This window comes from Phodopus roborovskii, unplaced genomic scaffold, assembly GCF_943737965.1.
Source record: "Phodopus roborovskii unplaced genomic scaffold, PHOROB, whole genome shotgun sequence".
NCBI classification, from domain to species: Eukaryota; Metazoa; Chordata; class Mammalia; order Rodentia; family Cricetidae; genus Phodopus; species Phodopus roborovskii.
Window position 1 is genome coordinate 14,722,369 of NW_026126448.1, and position 12,420 is coordinate 14,734,788.

A 12,420-nucleotide genomic window follows, 5' to 3' on the forward strand; every position below is an offset into this window, starting at 1 on the left:
AAGGGTCCAAATCAATCAAACAGACTGAGTTCTAACCCACCATCAATATTGAGCATCATATTCCACATGGCAGGTCTCACAGACTGGTGAAAGCCAAACCAGACCTCTCTGCCGCCTCCCAAAGGGTGGTAATAACCTTCAGGAGGTGAGAAAAAAGAACGGCCCACCGGAGTGTACCTGAAGAGACAAGGGTTTGAATACTTCATGCAAAGCATTTTGAGGTCAGTTTGTGAACTGAAATCAAGTTTGAACTATTACTTATTTAGGAACCTTTGCACGGCTAAGTACAATCTGTCAAAAAGCCTGACATTTGTGGGAAGGGATCCAAAGTAAAGTACTAACCTCATAGAGGGGAGATGCCTTGTAATAACGTCAAGTGCTTGTACTGAGTTGTCCGGGACTTCATTCAGGTGCCCAGCTAAAGCTTCTAAAAGCAACTGAAGGCTGACAACTGACACCCATTGCACAGACACTTTGAAAGTTTGGTCTTTACCCTCACCTGGGAGGGTCACCTCCATGTCAACCTAGGGAAAAATACATACATGAATACATACATGCAAACATGTTTATAAAGGTTGTGGGAAAGATCCCAGGAATAGTCCATTATGGCATATGCAAAATGGATATTTATCTTAACTTTTTTTATAAGTGTAAACCATGGAAAGCAATGTAATTGTCTATAAATAAAAGAATTTAATAGAAAATATTATAGAATAATTAAAAATAAGGGGCCAGAGGGATAGAATAGTAGGTAAATGCTGTTACCACCAAGCCTAATGACCTGAGTTTGATTCTGGGGCCCCATAGGGTAGAAGGAGAGACCCAACTCCCACAAGTGGTCCACTAACCTCCATATGCACACCACAGCAGGCATGGACACCCATGCAAACATACAAACAAATAAATAAATGAAAATATATATATCTTTTCTTTTTCTTTCTTTCTTTCTTTCTTTTTTTTTTTTTTTTTTTTTTTTTTTTTTGGTTTTTCGAGACAGGTTTCTCTGTATTGCTTTGGAGCCTGTCCTGGAACTATCTCTGTAGACCAGGCTGGCCTCAAGATCCACCTGCCTCTGCTTCCCGAGTGCTGGGATTAAAGGCATGTGCCACTGACGCCTGGCAGATAATTTAAAAATAAATAAGGAAGGTACTACAATTCAGACAAACCTTGCAAACATTACGCTAAGTGACATGGAAGGGCAAGTATTGGTGATTCTGATGAGGTACTCAGAAAAGTCAAATTCATAGAAACAGTAGGTAGAATAGTGGTTACCCCAGCAATTGGCAGTGAGGTATGGGGAACTATTGTTTAGTGAGTAGATAGTTTCTGTTTTAGATAACTGAAAAATTCTAGAATAGATAACCATGACAGATGTACAACAATGTGAATGCTCTTAAAAATGGAGATCTTATTCATGCCTATAATCCTATCACACAGGAGGCTGATGCAGGAGGACCATAGGCAAGACTGAGCCATATCTCAAAAAAGTTTTGTCTTGAGTTAGAAAATATAGTAAGGTGTATTTAATTGTATATAAATGGAAACAATACCTAGACAGACTGTTTAGTGAAAAAAAGAAATCACAGGATGATATGCAAAAAATAAGTATTTACATAAACATATGTAAAAAGATAACATACACAAAATATCTAAAGTGAAACATAACAATGTGGGACCTTAACAAGGATAATGACATTCAAAGGTACAAACATGCAGGAATTTCAAAAAGCCATAGTTTTTGTGGATTGCCTGATAACTTTAAAAGGTACATGTATTCATATATTACTTATAAATTTAACTTAAATCAATAACAGTTTTTGTGGTTCTAGAATTAAGTTCAGAGCCTTGTGGATGTTAGGTGAGTTTCATACCACTGAGTTACCTTTAAAAATTTTATTTTATGTGTCTGGGTGTTTTGCCTGCATATATGTATGTATAGCACACGAATGCCTGATGCCCTAGGAAATAGAAAAAAGGTGGTAGATTTCCTGGAACTGGAGTTACAAATGGTTATGAGACAGCACATAGGTTCTTGGAATTGAACCTGGGTTCATTGCAAGAGCAACAAGTGTTCTTAACTATTGAGCCATCTCTCCAAACTTATCTTCTTAAATTTAAAAATACTTTTAAAAGCCAATTTTTAAAATATTTACTTCCTTGTCTATTTTTGTGTATGAGTACAAGTTCCCATAGAAGCCAAAATGAAAGATAGACTTCCTGGAGCTGTGGGGTCTGATGTTAGTCCTGGGAACCACCCTCAGTGCTAGAAACAGCAGCAAGTACTCTTAACTGTTGAGCCATCTCTTCAGTACCTCTTACAAATGTTTACTGCATCTATTTATTTGCTCATTCACTTATGTTTATGTGTGTATACATGCTTGTAGGTTAATATGCGGCATGGCACACGTATGGAGGTCAGAGGACAACCTGTGGAAGTCAGTTCTCTCCTTCTACCCCATAGTTCCCTGGTATTGAATCCAGGTTATCTGGCTTAAATTATACCCACCAAGCCATTTCAGCATCTCTAATTTTAAAATACCAGGAGCTTACAATACCTTATAACTCTAGCTCCAGGAAATCTGATGCCCTCTTCTGACTTCTGTGGGCACAACATGTGCATGTGCACAAACTTACATACAGTCATGCACATAAATGCAATAAAAACATGTGTCTTTCTTTCTTCCTCCCTTCCTTCTTTCCTTCCTTCCTTCCTTCCTTCCTTCCTTCCTTCCTTCCTTCCTTTCTTTCTTTCTTTCTTTCTTTCTTTCTTTGAGACAGAGTTTCTCGGTGTAACAGCCCTTTCTGTCCTGGAACTCGTTTTGTAGGCCAGGCTGTCCTCAAACTCACAGAGATCCACTTGCCTCTGCCTCCCGAGTGCTGAGATTAAAGGTGTATGCCACCACCACCTGGCAAACACATACCAATTTCAAAAATACTTTTTTTCCCTCTTTGTTTTTGGTTTGTTTGTTTTTAACTAAGACTCTCACTTTGTAGTCCTGGTTAGCCTGGAACTTGCTAGGTAGTTCACACCAGCTTGGAACTCACAGAGCTATACCTGCCTTTGTCTCCAGAGTGCTGGGATTAAAAATGTGTAGCACCTTCTCTAGCACTTTTTTTTAATATTAAAATCAATGTTTAAGAAAGTACTGTGGTATTATTTTCATAGATGATGTTATAAAAATCCCACTGTTATATTTAGGCAGCACTTTGTTAAAGTACATGGTTAATGTGAAAAGTGTGGGCTATCTGTAAAGATGACAAAATCAGTGTAACCCTAGTGTTCTTCTCATCTTTAATTATCAGCTAAGAGGGAATAATTGTGGAAAGTGCAGTAAATCTATCATCACAATGAAAAACAACTCTAAGAACTGAGTGAAGGAGGCTGTGAGTATAGCTCAGTGATAGAGCAACCACCCAGCAGTCTGAGATCAAGCTGAGCGTGAAGCCCCAAGTTCAAGTCCTAGAACAGGAAGAGGAAGGGCAGAAGGAGGAGGAAGCTGGCAAATGGTTCAGTGAGAAAAGGTGTTTGCCAACAAGCCCGACAACTGGAATTCAATTTCTTAGAAACGACATGGGAGATGGAGAGAACCAAGTCACATACACTGTGGCATGTACATGCCTCCCTACAATCAACAACCAAAGGAATAAAAGAATTGAAAGAGAACAGAAAGAAAAGTATTCTGTCATCTGCAGTTATTATTAAATAAACTATAGTCCCTTGCTGTTAACTCTTACCCTATCCCGTCCAATTGGCAGTGGATGTGCTGTGTACATGTTTCTTTTGCCATCATAGCCAGGCTGCCGATCCCCAAATATCTGCATCTTGAAGTGTCGCACCATAGTGTCTACCACCTCCCTTAATAGTAATGGAGACGGCGACAGTTAGCTTTGGGAAGTGATAAACAGAAGCAAAGTATCACCATGCCTTCATCTAGACTCTGTGTGGGGCCACTAGAAAAAGACCAAAGTCACAAAGCTGACTCAAGTAATGAAAAAAATTAAGAAAAGTAAAAGCAAGTGAGCACATAGAACATATTGTAATACCAACACTGGGAAAGTGAAGATAGGAGATTCAGGAGTTCAAAGTCATCCTTGGCTAAATATTGTGTTTGAGACCAGCTTGAACTACATGAGACCCAGTCTTCAAAAAAAAAAAAAAAGAGATGGCTCAGTAGATAAAGGTGCTTGCTGCCAATCCTAGAACCCCACATGGCAGAAGAAAACCATACACAAATAAGTTAACTATAGCTTCATAAGAATAATCTATTTCATAAATTATAAGAATATTATATATATACATATGTATAAGAATATAATATTATAAGATTATAAGAATATAAGAATAATCTATTTGCATGGATGTTTAACCATTAAATAAGGTTTCTTATAAAATCAGAATTCTTTTTTTTTTAATTTGTTTAATTTGTTTAACTTTATGTGCATTGGTGTGAAGGTGGAGTTACAGACAATTATGAGTTGCCATGCGGGTGCTGGAAATTGAACTCAGGACCTCTGGAAGAACAGCCAGTACTCTGAACCGCTGAGCCATCTCTCCAGCCCCATAAAATCAGAATTCTTATCAAGGACATTAGTTTAAAAAAAAATAGAACTTAGAAACTTGTGCATCAATATATCTAAGATGCATGGTATTCAAATGAGTAGGGTCAACCCCTTTTCTAATGCTAATGATTTATTACTTTTTATACCACTTTGTTTTATTACAAAAAATTCCTAGGTAGTATAGACAAAGAATGCTATAAAATATTGTCACTACAAAAAGATTACTGATCTAGTTTCTACTAGACAGAATTATTTTCTCTCAGTAATGCTTGGTTCTGCTTAAGTAGTCTACATATACAGTTCCTAAAATAAATGCAATGGCAAAGAAATTGGAACACATAATACAAGACACAGACATATCTGAGTCTGTAATGTTGTGAATGCTAACACAACATTGGGTGTTTTGTGCTACCACCTTTTAAAAGGCTGTGTGTGTGTGTGTGTGTGTGGTGCCTAAGGAGGTCAGAAGAGGTTGCTGGATTATCTGGAGCTGGAACTATAGGCAGCTGTAAGATACCCAGAATGGGTGCTGGGAACCAAATTCCAGTCCTCTCTGAAAAGCAAAAGGCTCCATGAGATCCATGTTTATGAACTGTAACCTAACCAAATATCACAGCTAGTTAATGCATCAATATTACAACAAATGAAATCAAATTTACAAATAAGTCATGAAAAAAGGTAGACAGAGAAATGTAATATCATATATTCTCACTTAAAAAAAATCTAGCTTAAGAGCAATATATTCTCTCCATATTAGAAAAGAACAAGTTTTTCTTTTTTTTTTTCTTCCTTCCTTCCTTTCTATCTTTCTTTCTTTCTTTCTTTCTTTCTTTCTTTCTTTTTTTTTTTTTTAAGACAGGGTCTGATATAGGTGAGGCTGGCTTTGAACTCCTGATATTAAGTGTGGGGATAACAAGCCTGCACCACCACAGGCTTACATAGTACTGGAGATCAATCCTAGAGTTTTGAGGACAGTGGCAGGCATTCTACTACTGAGCTACATTTCTGGCCCCCATTCCTGCTTTATTTCCATTGTACTTATTAACCATCTAATAAATGATATGTTTTATTTGCTGGCTTATAAGTTTTAACCATTAGAATATAAACTTCCTCTTCTGCACCTATTTGGTTATGAATGAAGTCACGGGGTAGACTCCAGTAGCATGCTCCTGTGCATCAGTTCTTGGTGCGTGCCTCTGTGTGGAGGGAGTGGCCTGCCAGATGAACACAGGCACTTTCTCTTTGACTTCCTTCTTTTTTTAAATCATATTCTTTCACGACTTTCAGGAAGCTATCTCAGCTCTTAAGAGAACTTAATATATTCAGTATGCTCACTCTCTTGGCAAGAATCTTGCCCATCATTTGTTTGCATACAGCAATGTCAAGAGCATTCTGGGTAACAGCAGAGACTTTTCTGACTTGTACGGATGGTAACACTTGTAGGTGTTTGTTTTTAAGCAGCACCTATTCCCCTGATGCCTACAATTTCACCTTTCCTATGTATTCATTCATATGTGGCCAAAGGAACCTTTGCTTTCTAAAAGGCCTAGAAATGGCATGCCTTTCCTCTTTCCCTTTGTGTTCATTATTCTGCTGAGTTATTGAAGGACTGCAATTCCAGCCAAAAGGCAAGAATTCTCTGCTACAGAACCTCACAGAATAATACCTGCTACACTGTGAGCGTTCAATCCAGCTTGGGTTGAGCCAGGTACGGTAGCCTATACCTACACCACCAATCCTCAGGGCTGTTTGGAGTCGTATGCTCACTTCCTACATGGATCTCATTCAGTATCACAGCTTTACCAACAATACTCATGACTCTCAAATGCTTATTTCCAGCTCATGCCACCCCTGAATTCAATTTCACATATTCTTAAATCTAATAAATGTCATGACCTTAGCATGTCTAACATATCCTGGGACTGAAGAGGTGACTAAGCAGTTAAGAGTAGGTTTGGTCCCCAGTACCCATGTTGGGCAACTTACAACTGCCTGTACCTCTAGCATCAAAGGAATCTGATACCCTTTTCTGGTTTTCATGGCTAAACACACACACACACACACACACACACACACACACACACTTAAAACACACTTAGAGAGCTAATGCTGGAAGATCTGAATTCAAGGCCACTGTAAACCAATGCTAATTTGGGCTACATATCAAGACCCTGTCTCAAAGAACAAACAAATACTGAATATGGGGTACATGCCTGCAATTCCAGTGTTTGGGAGGTAGACACAAAAAGATCAGGAATTCAAAGCCAGCCTGGGCTATAAGAGACCCTATCTCAAAATAAACAAAATAATAATAATAATAAATAAATAAATAAATAAATAAATACACAAACAAGGGGCTGGAGAGATGGCTCAGCTGTTAAAGGCTAGGCTCACAACCAAAAACATACACAAACAAGTCAATACAGAATTTAGGTTTGCTGAACGGATTAAAAGTAACTATTATTAGCATGTCTATTATGATTGATCTCAGTTATACCCCCGCTGACTAATCATGGGCTTACACAATATTGAACTGTACCAAATTATAATAATAATAATAATAATAATAAATAATAATAATAAAATAAAAGATAAACCAAAAACAACCAAGACACCCCCCCAAGCATCACCAAATACCTCACTTGGCGGCAGCAGCATTGTTAGCAAAGCAAGAATCTTAGTACAGGAGGTACTGGAGGATGACCACATGGAAGTAGAGACAAGGAAATGAGTATATATGTGCTTTTGCTATAGGGTACCCTCACATTGGTGATGACCACAAAACAAATGTTACCTTGTCAGAACCCCACTTGGATATGATAGAAATAAGCAGAGCTTCTCCTACGGCAATTCTTATATCATTACACTTTCATTACATTCACACCATTACACTTTACAAAGAATAAAATCTGAACCTCTAGATAGTTCTACTTCCCATATACTAACATCTTCATCTAGTGTTATTAACTTCTGGTACCTTTGATTAATGATGATCAATGACATATTCACTTTATCAAACAATATGTATTTATTGATAGATCAATGATATAGCCAGCAGAGTTGCCAAAACATCATAAACTTATTACCTGCTGGGAGATTTCAGAAAACAATGATACATAATAAACTAAGTGAACTATATGTACTTAGATATACAGACATCTACTCTTCCTAAACCTTACCTGTTGACTCTACGAGGGCGTTTTTCTGGTTTAATATCCACATCATAGTGATATACATCAATTTTAGGGATCTGAACCTGAAAATGATTGGCTAACAGTCGAATTGGCTTCCCAACAGTTCCAAGGCCAGGACGCCTAGGTGGCTGGAAAAGGTTTACTGGAGGTCCTAAAGAGATTAAAAGACATACACTGTGTTATTTGGCAATGCGGAGAATATTCTCTTCACCATAATGACAGTTACAATTATTGAGATCTTATTCTCTGGGGCTGGAGAGATAGCCCAGAGGTTAAGAGCACTGGTTGCTTTTCCATAATACTCAGGTTCAGTTCCCAGTATCTACATAGCAGCTCTCAACAGTTTGTAACTCCAGTTCTAGAGAATGCAATGCCATCTTCAGGCCTTCATGGGCACCAGACACACATGTGGTACAAGCCTACAGGCAAAACACTCACTCACATAAGTTTTTTAAAATCAAGGTGTTGGATATACTAAACTTATCTATATTCTTGGTAGTTAGCCATATTGCTATTATTTTTAATAAAAAACAATATCTAAGTGAGACAGTTATGATTTATTCATCCCATACAGAGGTTTAAAAAATTATATATATTTAAAAATAATATGTAGCCAGGCATGGTCACATGCTACACACCTGTAATCCTAGCACCCAAGACACTAAGGGAAGAAGATTAAGAGCTCAAAGACAGGACCCCATCTCAAAAAACAACAATAGGTGCCAGTGAGATGGCTCAGTAAATAAAGACTCTACTGTGAAGCTTGACAACCTTGTTTTAATACCCAGGACCCACATGGTCAAAAGAAGGAACTGACTCTACTTACATAATGTGCTACACACACACACACACACACACACACACACACACACACACACACACACAGAATGTATTAAAATAATTAGGGGAGGGTTGGAGAGAATGCTTAGAGGTTAAGCACACTCACTGGCTGCTCTTCCAGAGGTCCTAAATTCAATTCCCAACAACCACATGGTGGCTCACAACCACCTATAAAGAAATCTTGTGCCCTCTTCTGGTGTGCAGGCATACAGGTAGGTAGAACACTGTATACATAATAAATAAATCTTAAAAGAATAATTAGGGGGCTGGAGAGATAGCGTAGCCATTAAGAGCACTGACTGCTCTTCTAGGGGAATTGGATTTGATTCCTGGAATTTACCTGGCAGCTCACAACCATCTGTAACTCTAGTTCAAGGTGATCTGATGCCCTCTTCTGACCTCTGTGGGCACCAGGCATGCACATGATGCACAGACATACATAGAGGCAAGACACTTAAACAAATACAATTAAATTAAAAATAATAACAATAATAAAAAATAAAACCAGGAGCCAGGTGAGATGGTGCATACCTTTAATTCTAGTACTTAGCAAGCAAGAGGCAGAAGAATCTCTGTTTCAGGACAGCCTGGTCTACATAGTGAGTTCTAGGCCAGCCAGAGCTACACAGTGAGGCTCTGTCTCAAGAAATAAATAAATAAAACAAAAATAGATATAATGAAATCATTATGTAGCTCTTACATAGTCCTGGGTTTAAACAAATGAAACAAACAAACAAAAACTAGAGATGTAACTCAGTGATGGTACTGGTGAGTTTGTACAAAGCTCAGGTTCAATCCCTACTACCACATAAAATAAATGAAAAGAAACTATCTCTAACTAAACTCTAGGGACATCAAGGTTCCTTGTAGTTGGAGAACAGCAATTTATTCCCTACAAATAACCCTGCATTTCTATATACCATACAAACAGCAGGAGATTAAACAACAGCTACATTTACCAAATCACTTTTTAAAGTATCAAAATGAAACAATACCAACTATGATATACCTTCTAATATATATCTGATATTCTTAGAACTATGACAACCTAGCCTATAATTCTAACACTCAAAGGACTGAGGCAGGACTGTCATAAATTCAAAGCTAGAGTAAGCTACAGAGTTAGTACCAGCCATGCCTGGGATCCAGAGTGGCCTCTCAAATAAAAATTAAAAATCAAAACAAGGGCTGGAGAGATAACTCAGTAGTTATCTGGCTGCTCTTTGAGAAGACCCGGGTTCAATTCTCAGCACCTACATGGCAGTTCACAACTGTCTGTAACTCCAATTCCAAGGGATCTGGCATCCTCACACAGACATACTGAAGGCAAAACACCAATGCACATAAAATAAGAATAAACAGATCATTAAAAATGTTAAAACAAACAAGAACCTGATTTATAACCGGGTGGTGGTGCATACCTTTAATCTCAGCACTCACAAGGCAGAGACAGGACAATCCCTGAGTTCAAAGTCAGCCTTGTCTACACAGCAAGTTCCAGGGACAGTCAGGGTTAAACAGAGAAACCCTGTCTCAAAAAAAAGCAAAGAACTGGATTCCTTTGTTCTATACTTAATCTACATTACGTACTCATTATCAGAGCCCCAGCCCTTAAAATCAGTGGTCTAAAGCAATGGTTCTTGACCTGAACATTAGGCAGCTGTTAAGAGACATCATAGTCTGCCACAACTGGGAGTGCTACTAACATCCATGAACAGAATGAGTCCTGTTCAAAATAGGACAGGTTGAGAAGCCCTCCAATCTTGACTCACAAGATTACATGCCTGTATTCCCATTATTCAGGAGGAAGAAGCAGGACGGTTATAAATTTGAGGCCAACCTATTCTATATAGAAGACCCTGTCTCAAAATAAATGTATGTATGTATGTATGTATGTATGTATGTATGTATGCATGTATGTATGCATGTATGCATGTATGTGTATAAAATGTTTATATTACATTTGTACACATGCATGTGTTATATGTTATATGCCTATGTATGCATGCATGGAGGCCAGAGGTCAACATCAGGTATTCTCACCTATCAATCTCCACCTTACTTTTTTTTTTTTTTGGTTTTTTGAGACAGAGTTTCTCTCTATTGCTTTGGGGCTTGTCCTGGAACTCACCTTGTACACAAGACTGGCCTCAAAGTCACAGAGATCTGCCTGCCTCTAACAACCTAGTGCTGGGATGAAAGGTGTGCACCACCAACACCTGGCCTCCACCTTACTTTTAAAGATATATTTATGTTTTGTGTATGAGTGTTTTACCTGAATGTATGTATGTACACCACATGCCTGCCTGGTGCCTACGGATGTCAGAAACGAGCATCAGACCCCCTGGAATTGGAGTTACAGATGGTTTCCAGCTTGCTGGAAACCAAGCTGGGTCCTCTACAATAGCAACAAGTTCTCTTAACCACACAGCCATCTCACCAGCTCCCCCCACCTTACTTTCTGAGACAAGATCTCTGGATGAACCTAAAGCTCACTGGTTCAGCTAGACTGGATAGCCAACAGGAGCTCTGCCTGATTCAGCGCTGCTCCTTCAGCTTCTCCCATGTGCTTTTTAAATAGGTGCTGGGGACCAGACTCAGGTCCTCATGCTTGCACTGCCCACTAAACCATGTCCCCAGCCCCCCAAAATATACTATCATACTTAATTCTCTAAAAAGTCGTGGAATAAATAAGCAAAATAAGTAATCATTTACTCATTTTTACCACAGCTCTCTCTTTGTCTCCTTCCCCTTCCTCTCTCCCTTTCTTCTTTCTTCCTTCTCCCTCTTGACTCCTATTTTCCCTCTCAAAACAGAACATCTATCTATTAAGATTCATCAGGAAAGGATTGTGTAGACATAGACTGCAGACACTTATCTAACCAATCTCTCTCTAATGAGAATATCAAGTTGACACTGGCCTAAAAAATAAGCATCTTTTCTATTATGAATAGGCACTGAGCAAAGTAGGTTGTGGTTACAATGGAAAGTTACAAGTTCTCTTACTGAAGTGACATTTCACTGAAAACAGACAATTTGCTAAAAAGGAAAAGCTTTGAAATACTTGTCTGCTGTGTTCTAACATCACTTAAGCAAGTATCTTCATGAAATTTGCATTGACAAATCATCATATACTAATATAATAAAGTACTGAAAATCTCTTCATATTATTCAATTTATTGTTCACTTTCCTCCTAAATTCAAAGCTTCAAGATGTAGCTCATATGCAACTTTCTAAGAAAGATCCATCCCCTGTACACACAAGACCCTGTGTGCAGGGTAGGATTTAGCTCAAGTATAAGAAATTACTTGTGAACTAGCAAGATGGCACAGGAGGTAAAGACACTTTACTGTCCAAATTGAGTTCATCCCTAAGGCCACATGGTGAAAAGTGTGATGAATTGCTTCATGTGCATGCACACACAAACACACAACCATAATTTAAAAAAATAGTAAGTTGTTAAATTATCCTGTCTTCTACAGTAGACTCATAAATTCTTAGAACTAGAATTCCCATTTACGGTTCCCACAACACCTAACTCATCACCCAGGAAGCTGAATGAATTCAGTAAGCATGGAAGAGCATTATTATCTCCAGGTAAAAAACAAAACAGAAACCTAAACCCTAATATGCAAAATGTGACAACTATTTTTTCAATAAAGCAAAAGCACATAACATATGACAAGTGTTATTGTGATGCACAGAGATCTATGCTGGGTGTGATAAGGCAATTACCAATCAACCCAATTAAATCATACAGACAAATCAGCCTTGCAAAAAAATACACTTAAACAGTCATCATAGTATAAAATTAGGAGGAATCTG

At 38.2% G+C, this 12,420-nt stretch overlaps 1 protein-coding gene across 1 annotated transcript in view; it reads right to left on the reverse strand.

Annotated features, from left to right (window-relative positions):
- Positions 1 to 12,420, reverse strand: part of LOC127225358 (protein argonaute-4) — a 40,431-nt gene that overhangs the window by 22,877 nt on the left and 5,134 nt on the right. The window contains exons 2-5 of the mRNA XM_051188797.1: positions 7,740 to 7,905; positions 3,736 to 3,856; positions 343 to 524; positions 41 to 177 (exon numbers count right to left, since the gene is read on the reverse strand). Coding sequence (XP_051044754.1) covers positions 41 to 177; positions 343 to 524; positions 3,736 to 3,856; positions 7,740 to 7,905 — 606 coding nt within the window. The remainder of the gene's footprint in view (positions 1 to 40; positions 178 to 342; positions 525 to 3,735; positions 3,857 to 7,739; positions 7,906 to 12,420) is intronic.